At 41.1% G+C, this 12,990-nt stretch overlaps 1 protein-coding gene across 1 annotated transcript; it reads left to right on the forward strand.

Annotated features, from left to right (window-relative positions):
* The first annotated feature begins 619 nt into the window (after positions 1–619).
* SULT6B1 (sulfotransferase family 6B member 1) lies at positions 620–8,733 on the forward strand. The gene is made up of 7 exons (XM_075146633.1): positions 620–958; positions 4,382–4,494; positions 4,743–4,832; positions 5,845–5,971; positions 6,621–6,715; positions 7,005–7,161; positions 8,070–8,733. Exons 1-7 carry the CDS (start codon positions 757–759, stop codon positions 8,198–8,200), a joined length of 915 nt encoding a protein of 304 aa, XP_075002734.1. The 5' UTR covers positions 620–756; the 3' UTR covers positions 8,201–8,733.
* The last annotated feature ends 4,257 nt before the right edge of the window (positions 8,734–12,990 follow it).

The raw sequence follows: 12,990 nt of genomic DNA on the forward strand, positions 1-12,990 counted from the left end.
AATAGCTCCTCTGCTCCGCCTGGGAGCCAGCACTGGTCTGTCTGTGTTTCCTGCTAGGGGAAGACGGCTAGATACGTAATGTGTATGGCTGTTAAAAAGGGATCCTAGTTTGATCATGAGGATGTTGAAAAAAGCTGTGCCATGCAAAATCTCAGTATTTAATTGCTTTTTTAACATGAAAAAGGGCATTAGTGCAGACTAGGTCCCACGGGGTATTTAGAAACTAAAATGGCAGCATTCTTTCCCGCTCAGTGGTGTTCTTTCTCTTTCATGGTTTTGATTTCATTGTTTTCTATTATTCACTATCTGTGTCTCTTAAGTCACAATATGGGGCTGACTTTCTTGCCAAAATAAAACCTCTGGTGATTTTTCTTATTAGGGACTTTCTTTTCTTTGTGAGATGCTTTTTTTCCTATTAATGTTATGTAATATTAGATATAATATTTTGCTGCTCATTTTTACAGGGTTATTGTTTTCCGATTGTGTTTTCCCTGGTGGCTGAGCTTGGAAGTATTACTTGCTCTCAGTGGGATTTCTTACTAAAGTAATTCCTGCTCTGTAGATTGTAAGTGGATAGGATCAACCCTGTCCAGCTTCCATTTCCAGAAAGGTGGGAAGGGAGGAGAAAAAGAAACGTATCAAATTCGGGGGAGGGCAGAAGTAGTGCCAAGGATTTCTACCTCACCACTTAAAAATGTGTATTTAAAGGCACTTACTGCATTAGACTAACAGTTTCACACCCCAGAGGTGGTAAACATGGCTGAGGATAAAAAAAACTTTGTTGATGAGATAAATAAAACGTTGGCAAAGTCTGAAGGCCTTACCTTGAAGGATCTGCTGTTCTCCTACCGGGGAACCCCGTATCCTGTCACAATGTGCAGTGCGGAAACGTTCCAAGCCCTGGAGAACCTGGAAGCGAGAAGAGATGATATGGTGCTGGTGTCTTACCCCAAATGCGGTGAATACATTATAAATTGCTTGCTGTAGTCTACAATACTGTAGCTAATTACCTGACATAGTAAGAAGGAAAACCAACTGATTGTGCTTGTACGTTGTGTGAGGATATTGGGCATTTCTACTACAACCAGAGGCAGCTGGTTTTTGTCCTGCTTTATCGTAATTAAGCAGTCTGTTGCACTGCTTTCTAATATGGTTTATGTTTCTGAAAGGAAAAGAAGTTTTAGTGTTCAGAGATATTTTTGGCTGAAGCAGTGAGAATAAAGTACGTAGTTTTTTATGTATCAGTGGGACAAGACAACTCTGCCAGTATGATAAACTGTATTCTGAAAAGCATGTTAGTAATGTAATGTAGTGTAGTGTACAAAAGCAATAAAGTTATGCATTAGACTCTTTAAGGTGTAGAAAGTGACATGGCACAGCATCTTTAGTTGCAAAATTACAAGCTGTTTCTTGACATTATTCAGTATCAGCATTCAAAATGGTATTGACTAAGACATACTGGAAGTCTAACTCTTTTAGTCAGAGGTTTGCAGAAAGGAGTAAAGGTGCAGGAGAAGCAGTGAAAAAAACCCAAATGACCACTAGTTGATTTTGATCAATTTTATTAAATGTCAATAGTGACGTGGTTGCTTACAAGGAAGGGATGGGTTTTGCTAATCTAGGAAGTCCTATCCAAGCATATGTTTCTTCTTTGAGACCCAAGCAGCAGAAGCTTAGGCTTGTCGGAGAAAATGTGGATCCAGGGAAGGTTTTCATTGCACTAGCATGATAGTGGATGTGGTCAAGTTGGGCTCTAACCAGAGAGTCCTAGGTCGAGGTCTCATTCAGCACATAGAATTCCCATTGGTTGGCAAGTTCTGATCTGGAAAGAAACTGTTGTGTATTTAGGGGCTTAAGAAGTATGCCTGTAGTGTTCAGGGTGAATTTATAGCAGCTGTGAGACAGGACACTGAACCAAGAGAAAGAGAGGGCAAATATGAAAGGAGGGAGCTGGCACAAAATGTGAAATGTGCATCTTTATTTTAAGGAGCCTGTAATTCCATTGGGTTTGGGTCCAGAGTTCTGCTGGATGCTATAAAGACCTAAAAGGTCGTTGTCATAATGTGGCACTGGCTTTGATTTCTTACAGAGTTTGGAAGAGTTCATCCATGGAGTCGTGATGCGGATAGCCTTTAAGGTTTAGTAACTCAGTAAACCTCTCCTGCTCAGGGAGAGGGATCAGTAGATAAAGAAAGAGATCTCACACTCTTAAGCAGTTTGTGGTAGGTCAGCAGGGGGAAATTTTGCCAAAGACCACTGCCAGTTGTTCAGTAGGAGAGGGAGTAAGCAGCTCCCTGTGGTTTGCCGGGGAATGCAGCACCCTGTTACCTGGCAGGCACTGCTGGAAAGGCATGTATGGGAGGTTGCACGGAAGAAATGGGAAAGCAGGAGGAAGAGAAAATGCTGTTTGTGCAGTGCAGTCTAGTTACAATCTGCAGATAAATCTTTTGGAATTTTCTCCCATCTGGATGTTTGCTCTTATATTCTTAGACAGTGCTTAATAGATTTCTTGTCCTAATTTCCTGTAGCTTGATAAGTGGGGGGAAAAAAGGCAAGAGAGGAGGATAAAGAATGAAAAGGAAAGATTACCTCCCCCAGTTTAGAACCAGAAATCGCTGGGCTCCCTCTTGCCCCTTGATGCCACATATAGACCCACCAAGCCATAATGTCACCAGTTAGTAATAAAAATCTCTGTGCAGGCCTCTTTCCCTCTTGAACCAGGGGAGCCTGGTGTCTGGCTTCCTCTGCCAGCTTCTCAGGTGTTTTCCATGCAGGGCTCAAACACTTTGGCATTTGCTGGGTTTAAGTGGTCATGAACATGCCTTGCATTGAGGCCCTTCAAAAGACTCACGTTGAGGCCCTTCAAAAGCTTTGTCTCTCAAAGCTTTAATATTGTCCTCATTCCTTTTACGTATTAAGTATTATGAAGGTTAAGTTACAGTAAAGTCTCACTGTATAAAAGGTTTTCCCCAACTGAGGTGTGTGCAGTGGAGAGGAAAACTCTGATGCAGAGAACTATTGATGAGATGGGGGTAAAGCATGATGGAGCTCCAGAATGCAGTATTTCCCAGGGACGGGTTACATGGTTGAGAAGCCAGTAAGGGATTTAGAGACTAGGAATTTTAGGTTTATCAGTTGTAGTTTTTCATTAAAATTTGTATTTGTGCCCATGCAGTTAATGCTGGGCAGGTGAGGACATGGATCTGGAGACTCTTAATGCTTTTGGCTCTGGTCTGTACGTAAATGGGAGAGTGATATAAATGATATACATCATACGACGTCTTATATATAAATGTGATATTGGGTGGTATATAAATATAATATATGTATCATAAGATGTTGTATGATGTGCACACATTGTATACACATTACTGTATAAATGACATGTATCAGCTGCTTCCATTCACTTTATATAACACAGAGTGGAAGTTATTCCTTTCTGGGAATAACTTTCCACTGAAAGCATAAGGTTAAAGCATAAGGTTTGCATTGTGTGTTCCCTGTTAGTGCCTCTGGCAGCTGCGTTCACAGGGGACTCGCAGCACGCAAGAGGTGGCGGCAGCTCCGCAGCTCCATCTCCGTGGGCCCGGTGGGAAGCCTTCCAAGCACCTCCCCACTAGGACACGGGGAGGGTGCTGCGGGCCAAGGTGAACACGCTGTTCCCTTGCTCTGTCCTGCCAGCAATCGGCAGAGCATCAGTGGAGCAAATGTGATTCCTGGAAACCTTGAGGAAGCAGGCACCACGGCGCAGCTCCAGGCGCTGGCCACAGGCTCACGCTGGAACGGGATGTGGTATGGGGGAGGCTTTGCTGCAAGATCCCTTCCAAAGGGTGAGGGGTAGGGAGGGATGCAGGTGTCCAGTGGGTAACAGCTCTTCTAGCACTTGTTCTGGCACGCGCTTTATGGAGACAGCAACAGGCACAACTGAGGACAAGCACTGGCAGTGACATTGAATAGATGACTCCATTTCATCCTTGACCCAGGGCAGTAGAGAGAAGCAGACGCTTTCCTCAGCAGAATGAGCGAAGCTCCGTGCTCATTCCTTCTTTCTTGTATCCAGACCCTTCCCAGGTGTTACTGTCTGTCACTGACTGTTTTATGAATATATTAAAAAGATTGTAAGTACATCGTTGAGTCAGTTCTGCCCCCAGTGCTTTCCACATACCAGTTATAAGTGAGCGAGGAAGGTCACAGTTAAGAAGCTGTTGAGGATCTCATTAACGGAAAACATTATTTTGTTTATAATAATTTGAGAGCTTTAGTGTTATTTGTCATTTGATGACTGTCTATTATGCTGAATTAAGCATGTAATGAGAAGGCTCTGAGATCTTACATAAACCTCTGATATGTTTTATTTTGTTCTCTGAGTTTCTTGGTGCAGGTGTGAACTGGCTTATCCAGATTTTAAGTGATTTGATATTTACAACTATCCAGAGTAAACCTGTAAGCGCGGAACTACCATTTATTGAATGTGGAGATCCAGATAAATATCAGGTTAGTGAAAAGAAACTATTGAACCACTTAAAGTCTGCTGTTTCCTCTCTCCTGCACCCCCGCACACAAGTTATTAAAATGAAGTCATGCAGCAAGTAAAGATATTTCTCCTGAGAGGGGAAAAAAGATAATGTTGGATGACTAATGCCTTTTGATTAGGGGCTGTTTCACACAGACGACTCTCACAGATCATTGCTGCACCCATGTAATAAACCTGTTCTCACTTATGGTTCTGTTTATTTCTAAAGAGGATGAAGCAGATTCCATCTCCAAGGATTTTGGCAACGCATCTGAATTATGATTGCCTCCCCAAGTCTATTTTCAAGAACAAAGCCAAGGTGGGCTTTTTTCTTTTTCCAAGAACAAGCCTCATCTCTTTGACAGTACCAGCATGCAAGAGTAATTTTGGGGCCACATCCTTTTCTTGCACCCAAGCAGGTGGCACTGGGGGAAAGCAACTTGGAGACAGTGGGGGTCTTATGATCCCTGGGCTGGCTTAGCACCCCCTTACAATTTACAGTAGCCTTAGGGGTGCTGTAGTTGACATAAACAAGAACAGATCTGGAGGCTGTTGCAGTGCTCAGAAATGGCTGGAATGTCACGCTTTCATTTTTTACGCTGCTCTTTTCTGTGCACGACCGTGGCGGGAATGATTGTGGCAGCAGTATCTCTGGGACATTGGCTGTCTCCTTGCAAAGAGTCATGTTCTTAAAACTTTAATATTTCTGGTACTTGGTCACTGAACAATGGTGGATACATAGCACTTAGGAGATGTGCCACAGGTGAAGGAAATAATTGGTTAAGGGATGGGGATTTTTTCCATGTTCCATTGGTATTTTTTCCTGTATGAGACAGGAAAAAATATAACATGTATAACAAAAAAATTTAATGTGTATAACGTGTTTTCGGAAGTGTTCATGCTTCTCTGAGGGTTACAATCTCTTAGGATTTCAAGAACATTATTGCCATGCTTTGAAAAATGGGAGATGATTGTAACAGCTGCAGTTTCCTGAAGGAGAATCGAGCAGAGCTTTTCCTAGCAGGGGGTTGGCAAATGGTTCCTTACAATTTCCCAGGTCTTAGGTAGTTATGGGATAGTATTCAATGACAATATTACAGTTTTTTCAGTTGCTTCTTTCTACAATTGCTTCGTGCCATAAGCAAATCTTAGAAGTGGTAACAAGGTCTTTATTATGATCACAATATAAATTTGTTCTCCATGCCTTAACTAATAAAATATTTTATAGCCCCCACTATGTTACTGGCTGCAGAATGTTTGGTTATACTCTCATTTTGGTTGCCAGGGGAAATAAGTGATCTAAAATTGTTGACCTCTTTCTCCCACTCCAGATACTAGTGCTGTTTCGAAACCCTAAAGATACAGCTGTTTCGTTTTTCCATTTCCACAAGGATGTGCCAAGCATCCCCAGTTACAGCTCCTGGGATGAGTTCTTCTCAGAGTTCATGAATGGGAAAGGTATTGTAATAGTTACTGAATGTAGCTGAAGGAGCAACAGAAAAAAAAATATTTAAAAACAACTAAATGGGGCCAGTGGGAAAACAGCTGTGTGATAATTAGTTTACCGATGGCCATACGTCATGATAAAGGAGGCAGCTGAATGCCAGAATGGAGAGAATGTCCAAAAGATGCTTTGCTTCTGGGTATTTTGCTCTTCCAGGCAAGGGTGAAGGAGTTGCATGGCAGTTTTACAATGGCATTGGGTCAAAATTCTGCCACTTAGTGATGGAGGAAATGCTACAGATCTGAAACAGTCTTTGCTGTTTCTGTGCATGAGGCCAAACACCTCATTAGCAACCCAAATTTTAGATTTAGACTGATGTCTGGCTTTGGCTTTCAAGAGATGTTTAAATGACAATATAGTAATAGAGGGGAAGCACACAGTGAAATTCATATTTCTATGTGGAAACCATTTACCTGCAAAAGTTCAGAGGAAGCCTCTGTCATTCTGTTGTACAGTACGGTACCATGGAAAGGACAGGCAGTTCTGTTTGTTTGCATTGATGTAACCAATGATAGGCAACAGGAGGCAATTCTTCCGTCGGAGAGAAATAAGTACCCAGTAAGAAAAGAAGGTCACACTGATGCTTTTTTCTCTTCTTTACAGTCGGCTGGGGATCCTATTTTGATCATGCAGTCACCTGGAACAAACACATTGAGGATGAGAATACTATGATCATAATATATGAAGACCTGAAAGAGGTAAAGCAGATGCTGTGTACTGTCAGGCAAAACACGTCTGAGCCCATTCCTTGAAATCTGCTGAAATTAATAGCAAAAGGCACAGGTTTCTGAAAGAGCAAAATCAAGTTCGTTTTAGCGACAAGTTGAGTCTGGCTATACAAAAGCTGATCTCCAGTGCAATGCAGAAAACATCCTTTGAAGGAAAATATATATTGTTAATAGATGATGGCAATGCACATCCCAAGTAGGTAACTCCTTTTTCAGAGGAAGCATATTGCATGTCTCCCTTTCACTGTATTGCTTTCAGAACCTGACTGCCAGCATAAAGCAGATAGCCGAATTCTTTGGATTCTCCCCAACGGCAGAGCAGATCCAGTCCATTGCAGACAGGGCGACTTTCCAAGCAGTGAAGGATAAGGCGCAGGAGACTCATGGTCCTGTTGGCTCAATTCTTTTCCGCAAAGGTAAATTTGTTTGTATTTTGTCAGGGTGGTGAATGGTAGCACTGCATCTTGGGGAGACAGGAATTTGGGTTAGTAGATGGTTAATCTTTCTGTATAATATTCAAGGTTGGGAGTTGTTTAAGAAACACTGATTGTGATTCAGGATGCTGTCACTTGATTTTACCACAAGGGCCAGTACCATTCGGTAAAGCCCTGTGTAATGTGATTAACAGAAGTACCCTACAAGTAGCACACCCTTCAGTCGTGGTGTGCAGTAAGCGCCAGTTAAAACAAAGAGTTTTATTTTGGCTTCTGCGAGTACAGGGGATAGCCTGGCACTCGGTCTACAGAGTGCCTCCACAGATTTTTCTTCTTGGGTTTTCTAAATAACCCTTGTGATTGCCTAAGAATCTCAGTCAACAGGTGGAATCCAGACACTCCACAGATTGAGCTGTGTCTTTTAGCCATGGATCAAGCTAGAGCAGTAGACTTGGACAACCTCAGCCTGTGGGCTTTCCAAAATCTAGATTAAAGGTAGACTACAGCTTAGGGCAGTGTCTGGTTGCAGTGCACAAAGCTCTTGCAGTTAAAAGCCACATCTTTGAACTTTCTGGGTTGCTTTCAGAACTGCTGGTCATCCTTTATAGTCGTCTTCTGCAGCTGTACAAGACACATGCCAAAGCTATGAAGGTAGACCAGTAGCTTCCTATGTTCGCTTTATGCTTACATTCTGTTGAGGACACCAAATATAAGGCAAACATGAGAGTGTATTCTTGGGTCAGAGATTCTTTTCTTGCAGGGAAAAAAAAAAGAAAAAATGGATTATCCTGAAATATGATAATAAGAGAGACAAGGTAGTTTTTTGTTTTAAATCGTACTCCTTGGTCCTTACAGTCAAGGGTAATATTTTACTTTTCCTTATATTCCAGGTGTTGTTGGAGACTGGAAGAATCTTTTCACTGAAGCTCAGAACCAGGAGATGGATGCCAAGTTCAAAGTGTGCTTAGAAGGAACTAAGCTGGGAGCAAAATTAAAATATGATGTGTACTGCAAGGCCTGAACCTCCTTTAGGGAAAAACTCATGTCCAGGCTGCTTTTTATTCACTTTTATGAAATAAAACAGAAACCAGGACAATATCTGTTTTAAAAATTTTGAAAATCCATGCAATTTGCAAACCTGTTTCTGCTGTCTTAACAGCTGTCTTACAAAAGCAATCCTTGCTCATGCAGTTAGTATCATTGACTTCACTGGATCCTCTTAAATGACCTGTAGTTCTTTGGCCTCACTTGGTTTTTAACATTGATTTTTAGCTGTGATTTCATGTTACCTGGTAGAATCCTGTGTGGAATATATATGCAGTAGTTAAATCTGCTGAAATCACTGGAAATGTATTCAGTATGTTGGAAGTGATTTTCCAAGAGATTTTTTAAAACAATCATGAAGTGTCATTTTGATTCTTTATTTCTAAGTTCATAGCATTCGTATATAATTTTAATTTCTAAGTTCATAGTGTAAAATGAAATTTCAAAAAGTCTTGTTGTAGTTGTCTTTTGCCACTTCCTGTGTGCTGATAAATGTGTGAAAAAAGTAAAGGAACTCAGTGGAAATTTTCTTCCCCTTTCGGCGATAATATTTTTCTTCACTTTGATAATGTGAGATCTCATCCTGAGCAATTGGGGGAATTGCCTTGGACAGAACTTGCTCATGGAGGTTGGAGTCCCCCTCCTGGTGGTGGCTTGCTTTGTTGCTTAATCTCAACACAGGGTTGCCCATCGGGGAAATTGGTTACCCATGGGGGAAATTGGAAATACATGTTGAGAATACCAGGTTTTGTCCACATGATTGTCAGGACTCCTGAGCACCCACCCTGCTTTGGATGTTGAGGAAGCACATGAAGAAGCTCCTAGCTGGGTGCAGGCCTGGGAGGAAGTCACTTCTTTGTGGTAGCAAGGCAGGGGGGTTGGTAACCATCTGGTTGACTTTTTAGGCATGAGAGAAGGAAGTGTGCTACTTGCATAACTCTGGAAATGGAGCCTTTGCCTGGGTTGTCTGGGTGGGCCTGGGTTACTTTATGCCTAACAGTAGTACATATGATTTCAGAGTCAGGATGTGGATTTTTTCTGGACGTCTGTCTGGGAGCTTTGAAGTGCCACTGTCTAGAATAGAATGGCTCTCCTTTGTTGGTGCCAGAAGACCGGTGTGCACAAGAGGGTTGAACATTGAACGGTCCCATAAAAGGCTGACTTTTTAGGCTACAGTTTTCCCTTGGGACGCTGATTAAACACCAGTCTTTGACAGCTGGTTGTTTTCCCCACCAGAGGCATTTCTTTATCTCCGAAGAGAAAGAATACAAAGGAAAAAGTACTCGGAGAAGGAATGTGTGGGTAATGGGCACACAGTTGCTAATTTAGCCGGTAGGGGAGGTTAAAGTCTTCCTCCCCATAGTTGTCAGCATCTATCTGAGAAATAATTGGCTTAAGCGTGTAAATGACTTGGCAGAAGGAGTGCTTGTTACAGATACGCTGGGTACAGAATGTACCTTAGCCAGGCTGAAAACTCAAGTATTGGGTACTTGAGGCGTTGACACAGATGGACTCTGTGAGACCTTCTGCTGCACACTTTGTCAGCTGATGGTAAACGCAACCAACTGCCAGTCATTCGGTGCTAATGAGAATCCCTTTCTAAAAGTGATGGGAATGATCAAGACAGGTTAACTTCGGTGCATAGTTAGGAACGTCTTGTCATTTTGTAGTCAGGTCTCCACAAAATCTTGTTTGTTTGTCTTTCCTGGCATATCCCCCTTTAATTTTCTTCTCCTGTTCTAGACGTGTTTGCTGTAGCAATGAAAACCGCATACAGCTCACTGATGGCGCAAAAAAACTCCAGCTTAGGTCTGTTAGGCTGACTAGCTAAAATGCCAGTGTCCCAAAGACTGGCATTCACATGATGGGAAGAAAGGATCAATGCAGATGTGAATTTGCTTTCAAAATTAACAGCTGTAATAATGGCTATTTAAAATAAGTAAACCTAAAGTGAGGTACCAGTGAGGATTGAAGAGCAAAATAGAATACACAAAACCAAACTGTATCAGACTGAAGTTGGTTAATACCAAATAAATAAAAGTTTCAGGTCGCGAAAGCTATCTCAAACAAATCTGGGGTTCCCTATAAGCTTTACATAAGCACTGGAAAAAGCAGCAGCGTTCCTTGGGTTTTCGCCTCAGCTGTACCTGCTGCAGCAGTAGGTCAAGATCATTGCTAAGCAATTAATAAAAGGAAGTTCAAAAGGCTTTGGTGGAGGATAATGTTGAAACAGAAGCACTACTTCCTATTAAAGTAGGTTGCCTGAATTACTGTTAGATCAGTAGTAGCCAGCCTGTCCACTTAACCAGCCGTATTTCTCAGTTTAAGATTACAAGGAAGTATTCCAGGGCAGTTCAAGAGGAAATTCTCTCTCAACATGCTAAATAGGCTACTCTTAAATTTTTGCACCTTTTGACCATCAAGGTTATTTAAGCTGAGGTTGTTTAGCTATCTGAGGGAATATTTTATAGGTGACATTCTTAAATGCCTTCAGTCTGATCTGCACATTCTTCTCAGCACATATTTACATACTCAGTAATTGCCAGCCAATGATGAGCATTAAACAACATCGAGTGTAAGACTAATGAGTGTGAGGGGCGACTGATTTTTTTGCAGCTTTCTGCGTGTTGTAGGTTCAGTTCTGTTAAAAATGATGTGATGGGGTAGCAGGGAAGAAAGCTAGACATAATGTCACTGGAGAAAGGGAGAATTTGTAGCTTCCTCAAGCACTTAAGCACATTCAGGATGAAAAAGCACTGTGAAGTGCTTTGAGATGGTGGCATTGAAGGTCAAATCCAGTAGCCCACAATAATTGTAGCTATCGACAGCAGCCAAACTAAACAGAAGATTCAAACCCAACAGAAAAATTAAACTCCTCATTGTAGAAAATCACCAGTCACATATTCTTTCAGCCATACATATAGGGAGCAATTTTGGATATATATTTTCCATTTCTATATTTTATACTTTATATATGTTTTCCCTTTTATACTTTTCTTTTTATTACGGTACTCAGCAATAAAACTTTAAATGGTATTTTTGAGACATAACATTTAAGGAATGTGTTGGATCATTCAGCTTCTAAAGAAGAGGTTTTTTCACTCCCTGACCACAGTTTTTATTTCATTTTTTCTGTATTTGTGACCTGCTTCACACTTACCATTTTCCAGTAGTTGTAGGTATTTATGATGTCTACATTTATGGTAACAGGTAAATGCTGCTCTATTAGTACTTTCGTCACCTCCATTTCCCTTATGAGCTGTTTGGTAACAATCATAAAGCAGGAAAGTATATTAAAATGATATTGAAAAAGAGAAATTGGAGGTCTTCTCCAAAGAGGAGCATAAATGTATCTTCTGTATGCGAGAGATGGCTCCTTTGTGTGTGTTCAGGGTGTCAGTAACCCAACCCAAAAAGAAAAGAATTCTGGCACTGAGTTATAATAGAAGTAAAATGGGATCAAAGCAGACAGAACTGAGCTTGAATTTCTCATTTACAAAATGTGAGCATTTCATATTGCAGCATTATGCAGTACATTAATTGGAAAGACAATTAATGTTGAATTACAATAGACATGCTGTAAAAGTACAGGGCACATATCCACAGGAACATAAAATAATTTTTTTCTGAGGGTAGGCTGGCTATTAGAAAGGGTGCCAAATGGATTTATAATGAAGGGAGACATGAAATACAGTCATCGCAGTCTTGTTATGACAGCAAATGCCTGGAGTTGTATGCTAATGTTTTTTTTTTTTGTTAAAGTCCTAGCACTTTGATCTGAATTATGGCTGAACGATCACCTTTGGTGGGGATTAGCACCTTCTGTTTTACTCTTACTTTACACTGCAGGGCTTGGAAATGTACACTGGAAGCGTTGAAATGAGACTGGTCAGTGATTGTTATGGATGTTAATATTGTTGGGATTGATGCAAAGGAGAGAAATAGAGAACGACGACATGATGAATGAGAGCATACTGTGTCAGTGCTGTGTCTGAGTACATTGCTAGAGCACTCTGCTAAAATGTGATTTACGTTCAGATGTTTATGGTCATGGATACAATTGTCCTGTATTGCTATCGCACTTTGTAATACTTGTAGACTGGATAACATGAAGTATTAGCCAATAAACGATTCAGTTTGCATCTGAACGGGAAGGTTGTTGTATGATCTGCAAAAAATTTAGAGCCTTGAGGAACAGAGAAAATTAGTCTTTGCTCAAAACACGAGGCAGTCAGGAGCAGTCAGGAAATGAAAGGAGGCTGGAAAACTGGTGTCTTGGGAGGCTTGTGTACTTGTGAATAATACAAGCTTATTGACGATTGCTTGTGCGGTCTCCAGTGAGTTCCCTGCTGTTTTGCATTTTACAAGCCAGTGAAGCTGTTTTCATTACTCTAACACATTAGCATTCCTGCAGCAGGTAAATAACTCATAGTTTCGTTATTGTGTATTTCTGATGTATCCATAGGCAATGTATTTATATTCAGAGGAAAAAATTAAATACAAGATAATCTTAGGCATTAGCCATGCCCCCAAAAATGTAAAGAAAAACCCAACAAAAAACCCCAAGAAAATTGAGCGCTTATGTTCTTCCCTCTTCTTAATTTCTTTTCTGCAGGCACAAGAGTGATCGGAATAACTTCTGCAGGTGACCGGGCTGGTCTCTTCTTTCATTCTGTGGGCGAATATTTACGCCGTCTACAATTTTCTTTTTTTTTTTGTGGTCTCCCAGCACAATCCACCCTGTTTTTTCCTGATGGCACAGAATTT

Source organism: Calonectris borealis, chromosome 3 (assembly GCF_964195595.1).
Source record: "Calonectris borealis chromosome 3, bCalBor7.hap1.2, whole genome shotgun sequence".
In the NCBI taxonomy this organism is placed as follows: Eukaryota; Metazoa; Chordata; class Aves; order Procellariiformes; family Procellariidae; genus Calonectris; species Calonectris borealis.